This window comes from Tupaia chinensis, unplaced genomic scaffold, assembly GCF_000334495.1.
Source record: "Tupaia chinensis unplaced genomic scaffold, TupChi_1.0 Scaffold000671_2, whole genome shotgun sequence".
Taxonomy (NCBI): Eukaryota; Metazoa; Chordata; class Mammalia; order Scandentia; family Tupaiidae; genus Tupaia; species Tupaia belangeri.
Window position 1 is genome coordinate 675,917 of NW_006160194.1, and position 23,339 is coordinate 699,255.

The 23,339-nt window shown below is 52.1% G+C and overlaps 1 protein-coding gene across 2 annotated transcripts in view; it reads right to left on the minus strand.

Annotated features, from left to right (window-relative positions):
* Nucleotides 1-23,339, minus strand: part of CDC42BPB (CDC42 binding protein kinase beta) — a gene marked incomplete at its 5' end in the record, with an annotated part of 125,229 nt that overhangs the window by 70,938 nt on the left and 30,952 nt on the right. For both annotated transcript variants that reach the window (XM_014592214.1, XM_006160036.2), the window contains 3 exon segments: nucleotides 5,457-5,552; nucleotides 9,322-9,405; nucleotides 16,180-16,271. In XM_014592214.1, the coding sequence (XP_014447700.1) occupies nucleotides 5,457-5,552; nucleotides 9,322-9,405; nucleotides 16,180-16,271 (272 nt within the window).

Consider the following 23,339-nt stretch of genomic DNA (forward strand, 5'->3'; position numbering starts at 1 on the left):
GCAGGAATTTTCTAGCCCCTCTCGTCACCAAAGGACAACGGGCCAGAGATGAGGTGAACTACCTAAAATCCAGGTGGCATGAACACCTGGTGGTGAACTCCTGTAACCTGTGTGGCCCCGGGACCCATTCTGAGCACAAGGTGGCCCTTCTGGTACCAGAAGCAGGGCTGTCACCCTGACGTGCGCTCTCGTTCTCTGCCTCCTCCCGGATCCTCAAGGTGGTGAATCTGGATCCTGCATGCGCCTCGTAAAGCTGCCCCCGGTGACACCTCCCTGTGGGACAGCTGGATCCAGGCTGATACCAGCCCCTCTCCCCGCCCCCACATGACTCCCAGATGCACCACGGTGACACCTCGCTCACAGCGTGAGTCCACGGACCGTGGGCCTGTGTGACCCAAACCCACCAATTCCAACTCTCCATGGGAAACCCGTTTGGATGGTGCCCTGGACCCCAGTCTCCAAGGGCTCCCCAGCCCTGGCTGCCAGTGTGAGCCTCTAGTGTGCAAAGTGCCGCCAGGACCTGCGAGTAACAGACCTCCCCTCCTCTAGTCATGATCACTGGTGGCGTCCTCTCCACCTTGCTAACCCCAACGTGCCACTCTCAGGGGCAGCTGGACGGTCAGTGCCCACAGCCAGCCCCACAGGACCATGCAGAAAAGCTACGGTGGAAGCAGAGGCCAGAGCTACAGGGAGGAAGCCGCCTGCTGGGGGCTGGGGGCCAGGGACGAGCCCACGGGCCGCTCCCGCCAGCGTTCGGGAGGCTCAGATGGAGAAGCCAGGGGCTGTGCAGGCCCCAGGGGGGACACACAGGGTCAGAGAGGCCCAGGAGACGCTGCGGGGGGTGGCTGAGCCTCAGAGACTAAGAAACAGCAATCGGGGCGCAGCCTCTGCAGCTGCCTGCCCTGAGCTGCTCTCTAGCCGACAGCCAGGACAGTGGTCCCGGCCGCCACGAGCCTCATCATCGCGGGCCACCAGTCACTGGGCAATGCCCTGCTCAGTGTCTCCAGGCTCCTGGCTGTGCCCGTCTTCCCACTAGCGGCTCCTTACCATCACAACGCCATCAGGATCCTGTTTTATAGAGGAAGCTGAGGACATGCCCAAAGTCACCACCTAGTGAGGGAGCTGGGATCTGAACCCACCACCTCCAGCACACCACCACAGTGTCTCTGAAGAAAAGAGAAATCCACCAAGCTGTTGAGCTTGTCTGAGAGGCAGGGCTGGGTCAGACAGGAGGAAACGAGAGGTCTTCTGCTCAGGACCCCACGCTCAGAACTTCAGCAGCAGCCCTGGCATCTTGCTTCCAGGACCCTCCTCATTGCTATGCACGCAGCATGAGGGGTAGCCCTGTGCCTCCCCTCGAGTGCCGGCTCGGGCTCTGCCTGCATCTCCTACAGTCAGCAGCGAGTCCCGGGGCAGAGCCAGCGAGGGCCATCTCTGCCTCTCCCCCACGCCTGCCCGGCTCCTGCTACCAGAGCCTTCCAGGGGACGGGCTCCAGGGTAGCTCTTTAGGTGCTCGCTCTCACTTGCTCTCCCGACGAGCCTGCAGCACTGCTCTGCCAAGAGACACTAGCAGGAGGGACGGGCAGGGCCTCCGCCCCGCAAGGCCACATCCTGCTGTGGGGACAGACGGCAGCGCGTATGGGGACCACAGAGCCTCGGGGGCACAGACTGCGGAGCGCATGGGGGCCACGGAGCCTCGGGTGGGGGGGTGGGCAGACTGCAGAGCACATGGGGACCATGAAGCCTCGGGGGGACAGACCGTGGAGCGCGTGGGGACCACAGAGCCTCGGGGGGACAGACTGTAGTGCGCGTGGGGACCACGGAGTCTCGGGGTGACAGACTGCAGTGCGTATGAGGACCACAGAGGCTCTGCGTGGTGGCGTGACCAGGAGGCCACCAGACAGACGTTTGGGCGAAGGCCTGAAGGGCAAAGGAGGTGTCCACAGGTTATGAGGAGAATGCAGTGGCTTGCCGGAGATGAAGACAGGGGAGGGGATGAGGCCAGACCTGCAGGGAGAGCCTCAGCCCTGAGCGCAGTGAGGACTGTGGCCCCATTCTGAGAGTGGTGGGATGGAGTTATCCAATTTATGCTTAGAAGCTTCCTCTGACCCTCCTGCAGGCCATGGGCTGGGGGGACTAGGAAGGGCTGGGGGCCGCAAGGCAGTGACGCAGTCCGGCAGGAGGGGAGGTTCTGTGCGTGGAGGGCGTGAACTGAGAACAGAGGCTGGAGACTTCAGATGCAGCAGAGGAAGGGTGACAGCAGCTGCTGATGGCCCTGGGGCTCAGGAGAGATTAGGCAAGTGAACGCCAACTCCCAGGCCCTATAAGAAGCAGCAGAGCGAGCCTCGCACCTCACTAGCTGAGCCCGCTGTTTTCCATGTCTACCTGGAAATCCACAAAGAAACACAAAAAGGGTACTCGAGTGGTGCTCACTGGCTGCCGGTCTCCTGGAAAACGAGACCACGAGAAATGCACAGTGCCAGAGCCTTTGAGAGAGACGGGCATAAACAGCTCGGGAATAAGTTCTTATCTCTGGAATAAGAGCTAGACCAATGACTTCCTCAGGCGCAATGCGACGCAGGATTCCTAGTTAAGTCAGTAAGGCCCTTTCGGTTGGTGGTGAAACAGGTCTCATTGCCAGATGCCTACGACAGAGATGGTAACACGAGCTGCTGGCCTTCCCACCCAGGCTCCCCGCTCAGCATCACGCAGGCCGGGGGCATCGCGCCTCCACGCTGCGAGACCCATGCCAGCCTGCATCACGCCTGCACCGCGCACAGCCACTGGGCCGTGGGAGTCCACACCTTGCTCCCGCACAACCACCAGACCCGGGAATGGTTACCTCACCTGCTCTGGGCCGGCAGGCCTGCCAGTCCCAGGACACTAGACAAGCGTCAGAGCTCCCCCTGCTTTCTCTCACCCTTGATTTTCACTGCACTTCTAACTGGGCAGCTCCATAAACTCGAGAAGACACCCTCTTCATTGGGCATCCTACGCACGTGCCCAAAATAGGACAAACCTGATAAGGCCCCATCTCGGACAGCAGCACCTGCGCTGGCTTAGAAAGGCGGGACAAAGCAGATGTAGTCCGCTCTGCCGGACGCCCTGCCTGTGCTCCAGGGAAACGCCGTTCAATTCTTTTTTTTTTTTTTTTTTTTAAGAATTCTTTATTTAATTTTATCCACTGGAAAGAGAGAGAGTGGGACAGTGAGAAAGCAAGCCGCCAGGTCCAGGCTCAAACTGCAGTCAGACATGTGGGAGTCTGGCGCCTTCACCACAATGCCACCCGCTGGCCCCACTGATTCGATTCTTATCAAAAGAGATGAGCTGGAAATGGCCCCGGGCCTGGGAGTGGGGCTGATGCTGAATGCAGACAGGTCCTGAGGGGCACCACCCCTGCTGAATGCTGATGGTCCCGGGCTGGGACCTGGCGTGGTCACTGTCGCCTGAGTGACGACTCGGGCAGGTGACCTCGCCCTTCCCATGCAGACAGCCCAGTTAGGGTGTGACACCAGGAGGCCCTAACCCATCGAGAAAACCACGGCCTGCAGACAAAGCACTCAGCAACATCGTCACCTCTGCCCAAACAAATACGTGTTTCAAAACTCCAAGTAATGAGGGACCAGCAGTTAGCATAATGGCTATGTCGCTGGACTCCCACATAGTCGACCGCAGTTCGAGTCTCGGACCCAGTGGCTTAAACTCATGCCAGGCGCGTGTGCATGTGTGCCCAAGATCCTGAGAGATTTGAGAATGGAAGAGAAGGGATTGCGGCCATCCCCCTGGGGAGTGATTTCTCGCTTTCTGTTTCTCTCTTTCTGGCGAGTATACATGCCCTACAGCAAAAAAACTCTCAAAAGCAAACAAACAAACAAAAAACCCTCTGAGTAATGACAGCAATACACCATCTGGCCTAGTCCTGAACATAAGGGTCTCAGGGGCTCTCTGGTGTCAGCATGAGATTCACTTAAGGTGGACAGAAACCCGCATATCTGCTCCTCGTGAGCGGGGGGGAAAACAAGCGAGGAATCAGCTGTAGAGGACAAAGTCACCTCAGGACCCACGTGGAAGGCCGTGGTGACAATGCCCTCACACCCTGCCAGGGCCAGCTGGAGGAAGCCGAAGCCCAACCTGCTTCTCTGAAGTCTCATAGGCCCTGTGTACCCAGAGCTCCACAATGTTTCCAGGTTTAAGTAAACATACAGAATCATCCTAGAACTAAGGAGTCCTCATCAGGGGCCAGCAGGTAGCATGGTTATTAAGGCGCTGGGTTCCCATATGGCAGACCACAGTTCAGGTCCCAGACCTGGAGGCTTGAAGATCATGCAGGGAGCATGTGAGGGCGTGCCCAGGGTCTCAGGAGAATAGAGAAAGGACTGTGGAATGGCCATCCCGCCAGAGGGTGATTTTTCTTCTCCCTGTCTCTTCTCTCTCTGGCAAGTACACATGCCCTGTGGCAAACGAGAGGAAAAAAAAGTCCTGAACAGCAGCCATCGTGCAGGGCCCTCAGAGCCTGAGACTAAGAGGTAGGTCTCCTTCTCCCTTGTGGGCTGTGACCTCGGGAATGTCTTATGAAGAGCCCACGCACACCTGTACTCACAGCGCTCTGAAAGCGAGCCTTGCTCAAGTCAGAAGGACGAGGAAGTGCCGCGAGCATGGGAAGCACAAGCCCTCCAGAAACCATGTCAGACTGGAGGAGGGGCTGCGGCATAGCCATCTCCCTGGGAGGTGCTTCCTCACTTTCTCTCTCCGGCGAGGACACTCACCCTATAGCAAAAACTTTTTTTAAAAAAGAGAGTAAAGAGAAAGAAAAAGAGAGAGAGAGAGCTTTAATTAATAAGCAACAGTATCTTTTAAAAATAAGAACCATGGGGCTAGCAGGTGGTGTGGTGGGTAAGGGTGCTGGACTCCCACATGGCCAACTGCAGTTCAAGTCCCAGACCTGGCGGCTTACTCGCTTTCTCTCTCTTTCTCTCTGTTCTTTTCTGGTCAAATAAAAATAACAATAAAGACAAAATAAGAGAATTCTTAAAAAAAAATAAATAAACTATTAAAAAAAAATAAGAGACCGTGGCCCATGGCAGCCTAGCACAGGGCACCCTGGCCAAATGAAATGAGGGCAGAGATGCCCACAGTGAAGGGCTGAGGCGGGTCCATCCCCTGGCGGTTTTTCATTCTCATATAATCTGAGATACCACATGTTTCGAACTCCTGTTTAACAAAATGTCATAAACCGAAGAAATCAGGTTAGCTCTTGATTAGAGAAGACCAAAGTACCTATCTGCATGTCTATTTGTAAAACGATTCGTGGTGATTAACCCCTCAGCTTTCTTGGTCATATGTATCTCAAACCTGTCCCTTCCAAACGGTCTAGCCGTGTGTCCGTGCAAGCACCACGGGACGCAGGGCGTGGGCGCAGCGCCACCCGCATCTGAGCCTCGGCGGCCCGCACGCACCAGGTGGCTCTCGTCCTGGAAGGCGTAGTGCAGGGTGGTGATCCACTGGTAGTCGCCGTTCACCAGCACGTCGCGCTCCTCCCGGAAACAAGCAGTCTGCGAAGAGGAACGGGGTCAGTCTGTGCGGGCTCTGGCCCCTCGCTCACCGGAAGGCACGTCCACTCCCACCAAGCGGCCTCTGCTTCTGTTCTCTTCCTCTGGAGCCTTGTGCAAGGGCCAAGGCTGCTGAGGCACGCTGGCACTGCCCGTCCCCGCCTGCCAATTCCACGGCTACTGCCTGAGACTCAGCCTGTTCTCACGGGTGGATTTCGGCCAGCCTCTGACTTGGGCTTCTCCTGCTCAGCACTCCGACTTCTCACCAGACTAGTCCCCGCCACGTGCCCTGTGGGTGTGCCACCCCTCGTGTCCACCTCGCTGTCTAGCACCTGCGGCTCTGGCAAGGCCTGTTCACTGACCTGCATCGGTCATTTCCAAGAAATCTGCTTTATTCACAGTGTAATGAGGAACACGATCGTGACAGGACTCGACTATGGAGACCCGTGGCCAGGAGTGTGAGTAACTGGCTACCTTCCAGCCCGCTGGGATTTAGAAAGAAAAGAGCTCTATGGGCCAGCAGGTGGCATGGGAATGAAGAGAGCTGGATTTCACGTGGCCAGCTGCTCAGTTCAAGTCCTGGACCTGGCGGCTTGAAAATCACAATGGGCACGTGTGCGTGTATGCACAAAATCCCGAGAGGAGACTGGAAGAGAAGGGACTGTGGTGTGGCCATCCACCCCAGAGGGCATTCCTCACTTTCTCCCTCTACCGCAAAACATTATTAAAAAAAAAAAAAAAGAAAAGAAAGAAAACAAAAGAAAAAGAAGAAAATGCAAGTGGCAATATGTACTTAAAATAATTATTGGTACAATCATTAAACTCCTTGTATCTGAGACTTGGGAAAGCTCAGCAGAAATCTAAGCTGCACCGTGGGGAGCTCACTGTGGTAGGAAACGGGGCACGGCTGCGAGCTGCTTTCTCCTTTGACTCTGTGGTGACCTCTGTGACTTTTTTCTTTAAATTTTTCTTTTCTAGATGTTTATGAAGTTTTCCATCCAACAATCAAGGAAGACATGTCCCAGTCTATTCGTTAAGTGTGACGAGGGGGTAGCTGTTGGCTTGCCTGTCCCTGGGGGGGAAGAGGCAGGCAGTCCAGGACTTCGTTGTCAATGGCCACCTCAACCACAGGGGCTGTTAACGGATGGATAAAGCAACTCTGGGGACCAGCAGTTAGCGTAATGGCTATGTCGCTGGACTCCCACGTAGCCGACCGCAGTTCGAGTCCCAGACCCGGCGTCTTAATCTCACGCTGGGTGCATGTGTGTGCGTGCCCAAGATCCCTAGAGGAGAATGGAGGAGAAGGGATTGCAGCATGACCATCCCCCCTGGGGGTGATTTCTCGCTTTCTGTCTCTCTGTCTCCCTGTCTTTCTGGCGAGTGCACGTGCTCTATAGTAAGAATCTCTCCAAAAAAATTTAAAAATTCTGAGCACTGGAGTCCCTGACCACCTGTCTTCCAGAAACGTACGGAGGCAGTGAGTCTTGGGCTAGCAGGACCACAGACTTCCCAGAGGCTGTGGGCCAGGGAACTCACAGCACCCATACTGCTGAGTCTGGGTGGGGATGCCCGAGTTTTCCACCTCACAGGTTTAGGGCAAAATGTGTTCTTGAACAAGGGGTCACCTAGGTTGCAACCCACTAATAGGAAGTACAGAAAGAGTAACGTTGAGAGGTTTTAAGTTTTGCTATAGGATGTGTGTGTGATGGCAAAAGAGAGAGAAAGAACTAAGACCCCCCAAGTCGGGAGGCCACACTGCAATACCTCCTCCCTCGTTTCCTCTCGGAACTCTGGGCACCCACTCACATGCACTCAGCATGATTTTTAAGCCACCAAGTCGGGGACTCAAACTGCAAACTTGTCCACCTATTGGCTCTTGAGTATTTCTCAATGACCAGAAAAGGTGAAAAGAAAACCTAATTTGGTCTAAAAAGTATGAATTTACACTGCTTGGCAACTTTTCTACTGCCTGACTTATTTAATTCACGCTTTTCCTGAAAATTCCTGAGAAAAAATAATTTTAAATTTAACGTTGGGACCAGCAGTTAGCATAATGGCTATGTCACTGGATTCCCATGCAGTCGACCGTGGTTTGAGTCCTGGACCCGGCAGCTTAAACTCACGCCGGGCGCATGTGCGTGCATGCCCAAGATCCCAAGAGGAGAATGGAAAAGGGATTGTGGCATGGCCATCCCCCCGGGGGGGGGATTTCTCACTTTCTCTCTGTCTCTGTCTTTCTGGAGAGTGCAAGCGCCTTATAGCAAAAACCTCTCTAAAAAAAAAAAAAGAAAGAAAAAAGAGAAGAAAAATGTAATGTTTTAAGTCTATAAAATAAGAATAAAGAGACAAATTATCAAGCCAGTAGCTGACGCAGAGGAGCCCATGTGACTGAGCGTGGTTTGAGTCCTGGACTCGGTGGCTTGAGGAATATACGGACTGCTTGCCTAGACTCCCAGGAGGAAGATGGAGAAGGGATGATGGTCTAGCCATCCCCCCGGGGGTGACTTCTCATTCTACTTCTCTCTTTCTGTCTCTCTCTCCAGCAAGCACATGTGCCCTACAACAAAGATTTTTAAAAATAAAAAAATTTTAAAAAGGTGAATCCTTATTTTATTTTCTTTGGAGAGGTTTTTGTTATAGGGTACATGTACACGCCAGAAATAGAGAGAGACAGAGAGACAGAAAGTGAGAAATCGCCCCCAGGGGGGATGGCCACGCCACAATCCCCTCTCCTCTCGGGATCTTGGGCACGTATGCACATGCGCCCGGCATGAGTTTAAGCCACCAGGTCCGGGACTTGAACTACAGTTGACTGGAAGTCCAGCAATATTGCCATTACCAACTGCTGGTCCCCAAAAGGTGAATCTTTGATAATAATAATAATTTGAATGAAATTCGCTACAAGTACTCCTTTCCCCAAACACTTCCTACCTCCCAAATGTTGGTGTAATGGTAGCTTCTGTTTTTGTTCCCCTGAATCTTCCCGTGTTTGTGTAAGTCCCAGGGGTGACGTGAGGGGCTGGGGCTAGGACTGGGCTGAGCCAGGGAGGCTGCAGACACGTGAGGAAGACGGAGTGACGGTGGGCAGACTGCAGCCCAGAGGCCGCGGAGTGTGGGCAGCTGAAGCAGAAAGTCACAGGTCACCAACACTGAGCTCCAGGTGGGTGCCAAATGGTGAGAACTCAGCCAGCCAACACGCACTCCTGAACAGCAGGTGGGCGGGGGTCCTATGTGGGGAGCCACGGGAAGAAAGGGGAAGACGAGCAGGCCCGGGAAGAGTCTAAGGGATTCTGACAAGACGCCTCGAGGTGCCGGGGGAGCCGCAGTTAGAAGCCTGGGCTCTGGAAGGGGCTGCTCTGCTGCATGCAGCGGGACTGCGGCAGCTGCCCGGGGCCTGGGACCCACATACACTGGCCGCCTTCCCTCCACAGTCATGGCCCACACCCTGGCGGGTGAGTGCGCCAGAGGGGACCCGGCCAGGCAGGAGGCGCGGACTCACGAGATGACGGTCTACACCTGGCTGGGCTTCCCTGGCACGTCCCTCTCACACAGGGCTCCGCTTTATTTCCATACTCCGTGCCTCTGACTTTTTGAACATTTCTTCAATGGTGTGAGAGAAACAGAGACAGAGACAGAGGGGGCCCCTTCCACAGGCACCGTCCCCCCCACAGCCTTCCCGGCCTATGAGGACCCCAGGCACTGGTGCTGAGAGCTGGGCCGCCCGGGACCAAGCCCCATCTCCCGTGGGGTCCCCCCCCAGCTGCTGCCTCACCTCTGCTCTCTTCAGCATCTCCCACTTGTTGAGGATTTTCATCGCATAAATCCGTTCCGTGTTCTTCATTTTGACGACGGCAACCTGGAACACAAACGTGAGTGTAACGAAACCTTAGGAGGACAAAGGCTGGTGCGGGAGAATGCAGTGTGCCCAAGTGACACCCCAAACGCCTGAGCCTGGAGGACAAACCCGGAGCGGGGTGCCACTTTCCGTATAAACCAGAGTAAGTCAGAAAGCACCCTGCAGCAAAGGGTGGGGGGATGGTCAGGCTGCAATCCCTTCTCCTCCACTCTCCTCTCAAGAGCACACATACACACGACATATTTTCCAAGCTGTCGGGTCTGAGACTTGAGCCACGCAGTCAGCCATGGGGGATCCAGATGCCTTAACCTCAAAGCCACCTGCTGGCCCCCCACCCATGCTTTTAAAAACTATATTATCGGGGCCAGCAGGTGGCATGGTAGTTAAAGCGCTGGACTTTCATATGACGGACCACGATTCAAGTTCCAGACCTGGTGGCTTGCTTTCTTGCTTTCTCCCTGTCTTTCTATGATCAAATTAAAAAATAATAATGAACAAAATTAAACAATTAATTTAAGAAAACACTGCATTATAATGACAATCACAATGAAATACAATGCTCCCTGGGTTACGGCGTGGCTCCACAATGAACTGCAGTGACTGGCCCCTGCACCTGCTGAGGCCAACGCCACCATCAACACTCCAGGGTCCACCAGCTTTCCTCTGCCAGTCTGACTGTCCTTCTCCTGTCACCTCCCCACCACCACCCTTCCTGTCACACCTAAGTTAACGTATGGCTATGTGGCTGGACTCAAGTCAACAGCAGTTCAAGTCCCAGACCCAGCAGCTTAAAACTCACACTGGGTGCATGTGTGTGCATATCCCAAGATGAGAATGGAGGAGAAGGGACTGCAGTGTGGCCATCCCCCCAGGGGGTGATTTCTTGCTTTCTGTCTGTCTCTCCAGTGAGCACACATGCCCTATAGCAAACATCTAATTAAGAAAGAAAGACACTAAAGACCAAGCTTGCTAGAACTCTGAATGAAAAATAAGTAGTGCCTTGGGCCAGCTATTGCCTAGTGGTCAAGGGAGCCAGATGGCACATGGCTAACCGTAGGGCTCACGTCACAAAATCCCATCAAGATGGAGAGATGGGGCCAGCAAGTGAAGCAGTGGGTAAGGCACTGGACTCTCACATGGCCAACCATGGTTCAAGTCCCAGATCCAGTAGCTTGACATTCATGCCAGGTGCATGTGCACGCATGCCCAAAATCCCAAGAAAAGAAGAGAAGAGAAAGGATTACAGCATGGCCATCCCTCCGGGGAGCGACCTCTCACTTTCCCTCTCACTGTCTTTCTGGTAAGCACTCGAGCCCTAGAGCAACCACCCCTCAAAAAAAAAAAAAAAAAAAAAAGATGGGGCTGTGGAGGAGGAGGGCTGATGGTGTGCCAGGTCCCACTGGGGGCACTTTCTCCCTCTGGCAACTGTTCTTGAACATTTAAAACAGCATTAAATAAACAGAGCCTGCACAAAGGCTCGGTGAGCGCCAACGTGGGACAGTGAGGGCCCGGGACACCACTTCACTACGATGAGAACACCTACTTCCTCCTGGGAGCTGGCTGTAAGCTAGATAAGTAAGATATCAGCATTTTTAAACTACATGATGGTGGGACCGGCGGTTAGTGTAATGGCTATGTCGCTGGACTCCCATGTAGTCGATCACAGTTCGAGTCCCAGACTCGGTGGTCTAAAACTCACACGGGGCATGTGTGCGTGCGTGCCCAAGATTCCAAGAGGAGAATGGAGGAGAAGGGATTGCAGTGTGGGCATCCCCCTTGGGGGGTGATTTCTCACTTTCTGTCTCTCTCTTGTCTGTCTGGCGAGCGCACACGCCCTATAGCAAAAACCTCTTCAAAAAAAAAAAAAAAGCAAACAAGAAAAACACCTTTTTTAAAATTCATGATTCAGTTGTATTGTGGTTCTCTAAAAATAATTCCTATTTTAAATTTAAACATACAGAAGACAAAACTAAGCAACTTTCAGAAATAAGCCTTTTAATGTTTTATGCAATAGTAGCCTTTTTTTTTTTTTTTTGGGGGGTTTTTGCGTGCACTTTCCAGAAAGACAGAAAGCGAGAAATCACCTCTTCAGGGAGGATGGCCATGCTGCAATCCCTTTTCCTCCATTCTCCTCTCGGGATCTTGGGCATGCACGCACATGCACCTAGCCTGAGTTTAAGCTACTGGGTCTGGGACTCAAACCGTGGTCAACTACATGGGAGTCCAGCGATGTAGACATTATGCCATCTGCTGGTCCCAATAGCAGCTTTTCTTTTTGGGAGGTAGAAGGAGAGGTCTTTGCTATAGGGCGTGTGCGCTCATCAGAAAGACAGAGAGAGACAGAAAGCGAGAAATCACCCCCCCGCCCCCTGGAGGATGGCCACACCACAATCCCTTCTCCTCCGTTCTTCTCTCAGGATCTTGGGCACGCACGCACATGTGCCCGGTGTGAGTTTAAGCCACTGGGTCCGGGACTCAAACTGCGGTCTAACTGCTGGTCCTTTTTGAGAGGAGCGGCTTTTTGTTTTTGTTTTTTAAGAGAGATTTTTGCTATAGGGCACATGCCCTCACCAGAAAGAGAGAAAAGGATAGAAAGTGAGAAATCACCCCACCCTGGAGGGCGGGTGGCCATGCCATAATCCCTTTTCCTCCATTCTCCTCTCAGGACTTTGAGCACATATGCAAATGCACTTGGCCTGAGTTTTAAGCTACCGGGTCTAGGCCTCAAACCAGGGTCAGCTATGTGGGAGCCGAGTGACATAACCATTATGTCATCTGCTGGTCTTGATAGCAGCTTTATTAGTTACAAAAACCTAATAAGCCCATATACAAAATTAGGAACACATTTTTAGATATGTCTTTTGAACTGAGTTTTAAAAACAAAATAAATTTTTAAACAGAGCTATGAAAACTTAAAAGTGCAACAACATACTTAGTTCCCCTCACCTGTGAAATGGCACAGCTGCAATTCACAACTGCTGAGGGCATAGCAGAGAGTCAGCAAATGCACACGTCTGCACTTGAGCTAGTGTTCATTGAAATGTCAACTTCCACTTAAAACACAAGACGAATAGGAATCTTCACAGAAGACACCAAATTTTAATATTAATGTGTGAATAATTTAAAAGGTAACTGTCAGTTAAGTATGGAGAGTCCAGAAGAAAAGGAAACACCTTTTTTTTTCTTCAGAGAGAAAATTATGCTCTAGGATGCGTGCACTCACTGGAGAGATAGAAAGCAAGAGACCATTCCCTGGGGAGATGGCCATGCCGCAGTCCCTTCTCCATTCTTCTCTCAGGATTTTGGACATGCAGACACATGCCTCAGCGTGTTTCAAGCCTCTGGGTCTGGGACTCGAACTGCAGTCAGCCATGTGGGAATCCAGCGCTGTAACTGCTGTGCCATGTGCTGGTCCCACAGAACACACGTTTTTAGAACAAACGTTTTCTATGCTGAGGTCACAGGGGAAGTCCCAGGTATACACATCCCACGGTCTCCCTCAGCATGTGCCCGCGACCTTGGCTGGTGGGATCTCAAGTGTCAGACCCTGCTGGGGTGCCCGTCTCTCTCTTCTGTCTCATGTAAGAAATAAATAGGCTAAAAAGATGACGATGATCATGGAGTGACTTAGAAAATTGGTATAAGGACAGGAGATTAGATTTAAAATGTTTTGTCAGTTTAAAATGTAAACGTATGAGCTGTGGTTATGTGAGGGACGATCCCTAGTAGAAACCAGGCACTGAAGTATAGGGGTGAAGGGCCTTGCTTCACGTAGGCAGATTATTCTTAGTAGTTCAAAAAAAGTACAAGCGCGCGGGCACACACACACACACACACACACACACACACACACACACAGAGAGCCAGGCATGATAAAGGACATGGTACTATGTTAACAAAGGACAATCCGGGTAAAAATCAGACTGGTATTCCTGAACCAACTATTCACAGCACTGTTCCGCTATCTGACCGTTTCTAAGCACAGTTCTGCTTCTTTCTTTTCCAAGCAATTCTAGGAACCAATGGCTGGCAGGCGGGCCTCAGTCAGGAAGGTGCGACTCAAGTCTTGCTTTTCCACGGCTCACCCCGCTGCACCTCAGTGTCTCCTTTTCCCGATGGAGCTGCAGAACGCCTGAGGGTGCAGACAGCACCGCAGGCTTCGATGCACTCCTGCAGGCAAAGAGTGCCCTGCCTGCTGCTCACCGCGCTGCCAGCTGCGGGGCTGTCATGTCCCACACACGCCCCTGGCACAGCTTCACATTAGCTGGGAACTGACCCTCCACAGGGGATGCCAACCACAAAGGAACTTCCTACACTGGACTGCCCCGAGAGACAAAGAAGGCCTTTCAAAGCCGCTCTGCTCAAGGAAAGGGGAATGCCTCTGATCCTTGTTAAATACTAACCTGGAAATGTTTCCTTAAGCTCTGCATGAAGCTGAGGGCCTCGTCCACTCACGCTGGGCAAGTGCGGCCAGGCTGCCTGTCCAGTGCCACAAGGACACACATCTGAGCCCCACTGCAGACTCTCCCCGCTCAGGTTCGGCACTAGGAAAACTACCCAGCTGTGGCCATGTGTGGAGAACACTGCTGGTCCCGAGGTAGCTAAGAGTGTCCTGACTCTGACTCACTGTAAAGCCACCTGTAGACAGAAGGACCCTGAGGGGCAGACCCTGGAAGCAGGGATCTGAGGAAGGGCCTGCACTGCCCAACACTGAGGGGCCACCCACAGCCTCCCTGAAGGACCTGGCAGCCTCCTGCATGGATTCATGTGCCCTCTGCCCTCCTGCTCCTGCAGAGCCAATGGACTCATAACAGCACAAGTGCGGAGGGCAAGCCAATTACAAATCATTTCTTAGAACACGCCAAGAAGGCCACCAGGCGGCGCAGTGGGTAAGGTACTGAACTCCCACGTGGTCGAGGCCAGCTCGAGACCCGACCCCAGGACTTGAGTATCAGGTCAGGAGCATGTACATGCATGCCCCAAACCCCAAGAATGGAGAAGGGTTGCAGCATGGCCATCCCCTCTGGGGGGTGATTTCTCACTTCCCCTCTCTCAATTTCTGGTGAGCGCGCATGCACTACGGCAATAAAACCTGAAGAAAAAAACAAAAGAAAGTGCCAAGAAAATTTTCAACTAACAAACGGATATTTTAAAAATGTATTCATGTTGATAAGAAACTATCTGGTCCAACAATATGCACAGTAATCCAACAGTCATACATTTTGGGGGTTCCCCCTCTTTTTAATTCTGTCTTTTACATTTTGTTTATAGAGAACTCCCAAATAGTGCCAACAACTTAACCCATCCCCGAATCAAGGTTCAAGTACATTAAAAAGGTGAAATGGAAGCTGTTGCTCTTTTGCCAATCTAGGCAAAATTAACAAAGCAAAACTTTATCTTACCTCACCAAAAGCACCTCTTCCAATTACTTTAATGATTTCAAAGTCTTCTCGATGGAGCTGCATGTCCTTCACCAGTTGGGTAAACGGCTTAGCTACAAATAAAAAAGAAAAATCAACAATTTAGTCTAACAAGCTGATACAATATAAACATGGGATTCATGGGGCCAGCAGGTAGCGTGGTGGTCAAGGCACTAGACACTCCCGCATGACTGACCATGGTTTGATCCCCGGACCTGGTAGCTTGCTTTCTCACTTTCCCTCTCTCTCTGTGTCTCTGTCAAATTTAAATAAATGAATGAATAAATAAATAATAAATAATTTTTTAAAATGTAACTTAATTGGGCCTAGCCTTCTGGCCTAGCAGTCAAAAGGGCCAGACCCCATATGGCTGACGATCATTTGAATCTTGGCCTGGCAGTTTGAAAACCTTATGCCCCAAATCCCAACAAGACGGAGAAATGAAGAAGGGATTGCAACATGACCATGCTCCCCTAGGGTGGGGAGGGGTGCTTTCTCCCTGTCCTTCTCTCTTCTCTGGAGAGCACAATGGAGCCTCTGGCAATAAAAAAAAATAAAATCTAATTGATTAGGGCATCCCACGAAATTATAATGTTTTAGGGGGGAAAGTATCATTTTTTTTAAGAGAGATTTTTGCTATAAGGCATGTGAGCTCACTGGAGAAACAGAGTGAGAAATCAGCCCCTGGGGGATGGCCACACTGCAATCTCTTCTCCATTCTCCTCTCACGATGTTGGGCATGCACACACATGTGCGTGGCGTGAATTTCAAGCCACTGGGTCCTTGAGCCGTAGCTGACTACGTGGCAGTCTGGTGACGGAACCATTACGTCATCTGCTGGTTCCAAAATAGTTTAATTCTTAAAATATTTTATATCTAAAAATGTGCAGAAAGTTGGTGTTTACCTTAAATGTGGTTGTCTATCATGGCCAGCTACAGTTCAGTATCTACTGTCACAAACACATCGCTACAAAACTCTGGTAAAGTTCTTTGCATCTCCTGGTCAACAGAAGGTTCGCGTCTTAAGAGAGGAACCGACTGGTGAGATCCCACCCGCCTCGGGCAACAGCGCATCGCAGCGCCACCGACTGGCCGTTCCCCAGCCCCAAATACTCCACCACCGCTTGGCAGAGTATCACTGGGCAGTGGGCAAAGCTCAGAAGGCTCTCGGTGCCATTTCCCATGCTGCGTGTTTAACTACAACTAGTGCCAAAGAAAGGAGCAGTCTGACTTGGCCTGGGCCTTTATTCCCAGGACATCTGTATCAGTAGCCCAGTTTTCTACTTGTTTCCAATGGAAGCTGTTGCTCTTTTGCCAATCTAGGCAAAATTAACAAAGCAAAACTTTATCTTACCTCACCAAAAGCACCTCTTCCAATTACTTTAATGATTTCAAAGTCTTCTCGATGGAGCTGCATGTCCTTCACCAGTTGGGTAAACGGCTTAGCTACAAATAAAAAAGAAAAATCAACAATTTAGTCTAACAAGCTGATACAATATAAACATGGGATTCATGGGGCCAGCAGGTAGCGTGGTGGTCAAGGCACTAGACACTCCCGCATGACTGACCATGGTTTGATCCCCGGACCTGGTAGCTTGCTTTCTCACTTTCCCTCTCTCTCTGTGTCTCTGTCAAATTTAAATAAATGAATGAATAAATAAATAATAAATAATTTTTTAAAATGTAACTTAATTGGGCCTAGCCTTCTGGCCTAGCAGTCAAAAGGGCCAGACCCCATATGGCTGACGATCATTTGAATCTTGGCCTGGCAGTTTGAAAACCTTATGCCCCAAATCCCAACAAGACGGAGAAATGAAGAAGGGATTGCAACATGACCATGCTCCCCTAGGGTGGGGAGGGGTGCTTTCTCCCTGTCCTTCTCTCTTCTCTGGAGAGCACAATGGAGCCTCTGGCAATAAAAAAAAATAAAATCTAATTGATTAGGGCATCCCACGAAATTATAATGTTTTAGGGGGGAAAGTATCATTTTTTTTAAGAGAGATTTTTGCTATAAGGCATGTGAGCTCACTGGAGAAACAGAGTGAGAAATCAGCCCCTGGGGGATGGCCACACTGCAATCTCTTCTCCATTCTCCTCTCACGATGTTGGGCATGCACACACATGTGCCTGGCGTGAATTTCAAGCCACTGGGTCCTTGAGCCGTAGCTGACTACGTGGCAGTCTGGTGACGGAACCATTACGTCATCTGCTGGTTCCAAAATAGTTTAATTCTTAAAATATTTTATATCTAAAAATGTGCAGAAAGTTGGTGTTTACCTTAAATGTGGTTGTCTATCATGGCCAGCTACAGTTCAGTATCTACTGTCACAAACACATCGCTACAAAACTCTGGTAAAGTTCTTTGCATCTCCTGGTCAACAGAAGGTTCGCGTCTTAAGAGAGGAACCGACTGGTGAGATCCCACCCGCCTCGGGCAACAGCGCATCGCAGCGCCACCGACTGGCCGTTCCCCAGCCCCAAATACTCCACCACCGCTTGGCAGAGTATCACTGGGCAGTGGGCAAAGCTCAGAAGGCTCTCGGTGCCATTTCCCATGCTGCGTGTTTAACTACAACTAGTGCCAAAGAAAGGAGCAGTCTGACTTGGCCTGGGCCTTTATTCCCAGGACATCTGTATCATTAGCCCAGTTTTCTACTTGTTTCCTCTTTTTTTTAAGGGTTTTGCTACAGGGCATGGGTGCTCACTGGAGAGGAGAGAGACACTGGGGAGGGAGAGACCACCGCCCACCCCGGGGACGGTCAGGCCACAATCCCTTCTCCTCCATTTGCCTCCTGGGATGGGGCAGGTACCCCTGTACGGCATCATTCTCAAGCCCTCAGGTCTGGGACTCAAACTGCAATCAGCCATGTGGGAGTTCAGCAACTTAACCACTCACCACCTGCTGGCCTCCATCCTCCTCTTTAAATAACAGCCCAGTACCACGGAGGGCTGGAGCCGGCCTGGTGGTGTGGCAGGCAGCAAACTGAACGGCAGTGCTAGATGGCTGACTGTGGGTTTGGATCCCTGGGTTGGCCTAAAAACACACCAGGTGCACGCCCAAGGCCCTAACAGGCGGGGCCTGGGGGCAGAGGGCCCGGACCACCACCTTGGAGCTCACACATACATTCGCTCTCATGTACAAAAGGCAAATGAACTTGAAAAAAGTACACTGCTCACCACCACTGGCTCACGCCCAGTACCGACAGCGCGAGTGACGGTGCCTGCGACAGTCAGCCGGACTATAGACGCCGACCCCGCAGAGACGCTTCAGCGCAGCAGCAGAGCGGCCCTCAGGCCACAGTTACTCAGGAAAGGCGGGGCCCCAAGCCGCAGTAAAAGGTCATCTGCAGTTCATCTTATTTCGAATGTCACCAAAAATAACCATTCCCAAAATCCTAGCTGAAATAAGCCTTTTTTTTAACTTTGCTTGCCAGAGAGAGAGAGAAATCACCTCCCGGGTGAGATGGCCACACTACCACCCCTTCTCTACTCTCCCTGGGATTGGGGCATGAACGTGCCCCGGAGTAATCGCCATGCCACGGGTCCAGGACAGACGGCACGGGAGCACTGTAACGGCATGCAGCAGTGAGGGCCACAGTGAAGGACACCAGGGTAGAAAAAACAGATCCCGGGCAGACGCCCCTGCCAACCACACAGGCACGGCCGCCGAGCAGACGACTAGGAAAGACGGATGGGCCACGCCAAGAGGGACAGACAGAATCCAGGACAAAGCCCACAGCAATCATTAAACGAAGAACTGCCAGCAGGTGGTGTGGAGCAGGCGCTGGACTCCCACATGTCTGACCGTGGTTCAAGTCCCAGACCTGGTGGCTTAATTTCTCACTTTCCTTCCTTCTCTCTGGTCAAATTAATTTTGGGAGGGCGGGGAGAGATTTTCACTATAGGGCGCATGCACTCGCCAGACAGACAGACAGACAGAGACAGACAGAAAGACAGAAAGCGAGAAATCACCCCCCAGGGGGAATGGTCATGGCGCAGTCCCTTCTCCTCCGTTCTCCTCTCGGATCTTGGGCATGCACGCACATGCGCCCGGCGTGAGTTTTAAGCCACCGGGTCCAGGACGCAAACCACAGTCAACTACATGGGAGTCCAGCGACACAGCCATTACGCTAACTGCTGGTTCCCAATTAATTAATTCTTAAAAAAAGAAAACTTAGTACTGTACGAAGAACAGCTAGAGAACTAAAAAGTTTAAAAGGGCACACATTAAGCTATGAAGCTACAGCGTCTGCATGCAATGACTGCTCTGAGATTAGGGGCATAAAGGGAAAAGGTTGGAATTTTTAAAACTAAGAAACCTAGGTGGGGCAGCCATGGTGTGGTGGTCAAGGCAGCAGGATTCCCACATGGCTGACTGCCGAGTCCCAGCCCCGGTGGTCTGAGACATATGCTGGGCAAATATGCCCACCCGCAGCCCCAACGGGGGTAAACAGAGGAGAGGGGACTGCAGCGTGCCCATGCCCAGGGTGGCTGTTTCTCACTTTCCCTCTCCGTCTCCCTCTGGTGAGCGCGTGTGCCCTCTGGGCAGAAAAAGACAGAAACCTGTAAAACTCAGGCTCTGTTCTCTGAGGGGGGATTCAGAGACCAGCTGAGGCTGCATTTCTGAGGGGACTGCGACAGCTGTCCTGCAGGTGTGGAGGACTTCAGCCTCAGCGGCCTGCTGCGGAAGGAAACCCGCTGCAGGAGGAAGCTGCCGTGCGTCACTGACCGCTGAACGCTGCCCGCTGCGGAGGAGGGTGCAGGCGGCCTCGCAGTCTGCCTCTGGCACCCCTCTTAGGCAAAGCCTAGCAGGGAGCTGAGGACCAGAGCTCACCCCCCAGTGTGTGACTGATCTCTCACGTACAGGGGGGCTCATCAAGCTAATGGATTCAGAGTGACTAGAGTCAGGTTCCCCGCCATCAGAGGAGGGTGTTACAGATACAGGCGAAATCTAGACAGGAAGGCACAGGAGCTTCAGAAACTTCATGGAAATGAGTACTATGAATTAAAGGTTTTGTCAAGCGCGTGTGAAAGGGAAAGTGAGGACTCACTTTCCCGATTTACAAGAAATCACTTGTACTGGGGACAGCTACAATACAATCCCTTCTCCTCCATTCTCCTCCTGGGAGCTTGGGCACACACACGCAGGTGCCCAACATGATTTTCAACCCACCAGGTTCAGGACTCGAACCATGGTCAGCCACGTTGGAATCCAGAGCGGTAACTATTACGTCACCTGCTGGCCCCAATTTCACCTTTTTTTTTGCACCAAAATAAACTTGTACTTCCATTCCACTTGTCCTGACCTTGTCGAGGTAGCCCCGGTACACGCACAGGCGCAGGCAGGCCCGCCGCGGAGTCCGGCTGTCTAGAGGGTGGAAAGCGGCGACACTCTGACTGGTCCCAGCGCCAGACCCGGGTTTGCCACACCTTGCTCCAGCAGAGGAACCAGCTCCCTGGGCAAGTCCAGGCTGGGTCAGGAAAGCACCAGGTGAGCCTGGAGCATCTCACTGTGTCAGGATGGACAGACGAGCTGAGAACGACAGGGCAGCATGGCCATCCCCCCTGGGGGGTGATTTCTCACTTTCTGTCTCTCTGTCTCTGTCTGTCTGTCTGGCGAGCACATGGGTCCTATAGCAAAAACCTCTCCAAAAAAAGAAAATTACACAGGGTATGTGTGTGTGCCGAAAATCCCAGGAGGAAAATGGAGGAGAAGGGATTGCGGTGTGCCCCCTGGGGGGGGGGGTGATTTCTCACTTTCCTTCTGCCTGTCTCCTTGTCTCTCTCCAGCAAGCAAACATGCCTTATGACCAAAAATACCCCCTCTAAAAAAAGAGAAAGGAAAAGGTACCAAGTGCACGACAGAGTGATACGAAGGTCACAGAAATGAGGACCAGGCTGCAGGGGAAGCAGCGCCATGCGTTGGTGCCAGTGCCAGGGAGGCTGCCAGCTTCCAGGATGCCCGTCTGTCACCAGAGTAGCCTGCATACATACCAGGGTCTTCCAACAGCTCACAGAAATGCATATGATGAAAAAACCATGCATGCATTTCAAAATTTTTCTGCAGCACAGTAAATGTATACTTTAATTCCATTTCTCCAGAAACTTTCTGAAGTCCCTTACACATCCTAAACTTAAGAAAAAGTCAGTCATGGAACCAGCAGTTAGCATAATGGCTATGTCGCAGGACTCCCACGTAGTCGACCGCGGTTCGAGTCCCGGACCCGGTGGCTTAAACTCACGCCAGGGGCGTGTGCGTGCATGCCCAAGATCCTGGGAGGAGAATGGAGAAGGGACCGTGGCGTGGCCATCCCCCCCCGGGGGGGGGATTTCTCGCTTTCTAGCTCTGTCTGTCTCTGTCTGTCTGGTGAGCGCACACGCCCTACAGCAAAAACCTCTCAAAAAAACAAAAAAAAAAAAGAGAGAGAAAGCCAGTCAAAGTACAGAGCAAGCACAGGCTAGCAAAATGGCTGAGGAGCTTGGAGAAGCTTTCTAGAACTGCTAGGGTCCCCCATTCTTACAACACCTGTCCCCTCCGAACAGTGGCCCTCTACATGTGCTCCCCAGGCCAGCAGCATCTGCCCAAGAAGATGGGGGATGGGCTGCTGGCGTCACCTGACCACGCAGCCTCTCCCACTGGACAGGGCAAAGCTCTGCAGTGTTCAGTGCAGCTGCTCCTGCACAGCACCCCACTCTGGACTACCCCTCCCAGGGGGTCTGGCCTGCCGACCCCCAGCTCCCAGCTTACCAAAGATGTTCTGCAAAGGGCCAGGTGGGCTCAGTTGCCCAAGTGTAACCTGGTGGTTTTCCCGACCGATGCCCGAGTCAGGAACAGCAGCTCCTGGGAACCTGCTGGAAAGGCAGGTCGCCCCGTCCCACACAGACCTCCTGATGTGGAACCAGTCTGCCTTTTGCAGTTTAAGAACCAGCAGTTGGGAGGAGCAGAGCTCCCCAAGGTCACCATAACTGATGTCGGGCAGCTTCTCCGTGGAGTCGGGTGGTAACCCCAGCATCATTCCACCACTGCATATCTGGTGGCCTTACCTGGCTACTCTGAGGCCATGTCCTCTGAAAACCAAGATGCATATCTCAGGAGGTACTGGGAGTACTGAACTAGGCCCCATGGTGCTGTCAGTACCCTGTCCAGTATGTATTAGTCAGTTCTCATTAAAGAGCAGCCACTGCCAATACCACTGGGTGACATTCCGTTTTCTGACCCATGCTATTAGTATTTATGTGTCATATTTAGCAGTAAGTCACCGTATAACCAAGCACACCCCCAATTCCAGCTAATTCACCGGAACAAGCCAGCTCCGCTAGGCAGGTAAGATGTGGGTGACACCTGAGTAGCACTGAATAACCGCCACAAGTAGCCCTGTGAGCCAACCCCTGCCAGGGCCCGCCAGTCCTTCGGGGTGGTTCTCTTTGAGAAAGCACACACCCCAAGACCATGCCTTCCCAGCAAGGCTGCACCGCAAGGCAGCAGAGGAGCCCCTGACCTCGCCGAGGAGTAGCAGGGAGGCTGCAGAGTCTCTCTTCTGTCTCCACCCCTGTCCACCGAAGATGAATGATTCCTCAGTGCCCTTGAACCCCCTTCCACCGAATTTCCACCATCTTCCTGCCACTGCCCTCCCCTCGCAATGGTGACATGCATGTGGGGTGAGTGCTTGGAAGGGATGGAGACTTTACATTTTATCTAGCAACTTTCACATTTTGACAAAGGTGCCGACTTCCCTCAGTCCCACCCAGCTTAAGAATGCCTTTACAGGGCAGTAGGTGGCACAGTGGGTGAGGTGCCAGACTTTCACGTGGCCAAAGAGGGTCTGAGTCCTGGACTGGCAGTCTGTCCTCACTTCCCCTCTTTCTCTGTCTCTTTCGGGTGAGCACATATGCCCTATAACAAATGATTGGGTCATGAGAAAAGTCATGACGTATTTTTCCATGTTTTCCTATGCAAAAATGTGTCATACCTTTTCTGAGGACCAAATAAGGAAAATAAAATTAAATAAATCTTTTTTGTTTGTTTGTTTGAGAGGTTTTTGCACCCCTAGGGGGGATGGTCACCCGCAATCCCTTCTCCTCTGGGGATCTTGGGTATGCACGCACACGTGCCCAGCATGAGTTTAAGCCACTGGGTCTGCGATTCAAACCACGGTCGGATATATGGGAGCCCAGCGACATAGCCATTACACCAACTGCTGGTCCCAAAATTAAATCTTAAAAAAAAAAAAAAAAAAGAGTGCCTTTATACATTGAGAACTTGAAAGGCCAACTGAAGTTGAATTTCTGCCCTGGTAGAGGCTGTGACCGATGCCCAGGCCTATGACCTGCAGTCTCCCCTTCACGACTTGCTCAGGGCTCTTCCTCACAGGGAGGTGACTGACAGGACACACAGCTGAAGCCGGCTGGAGGAAACATGCCACCAGCTCACCCTCTTGCTTTGCAGAAAATGTAACTTGTATCTTCTGAAAAAAAAAATTTGGGGGGGGGGGGGGGGGTTTGGGCAATGGGGGG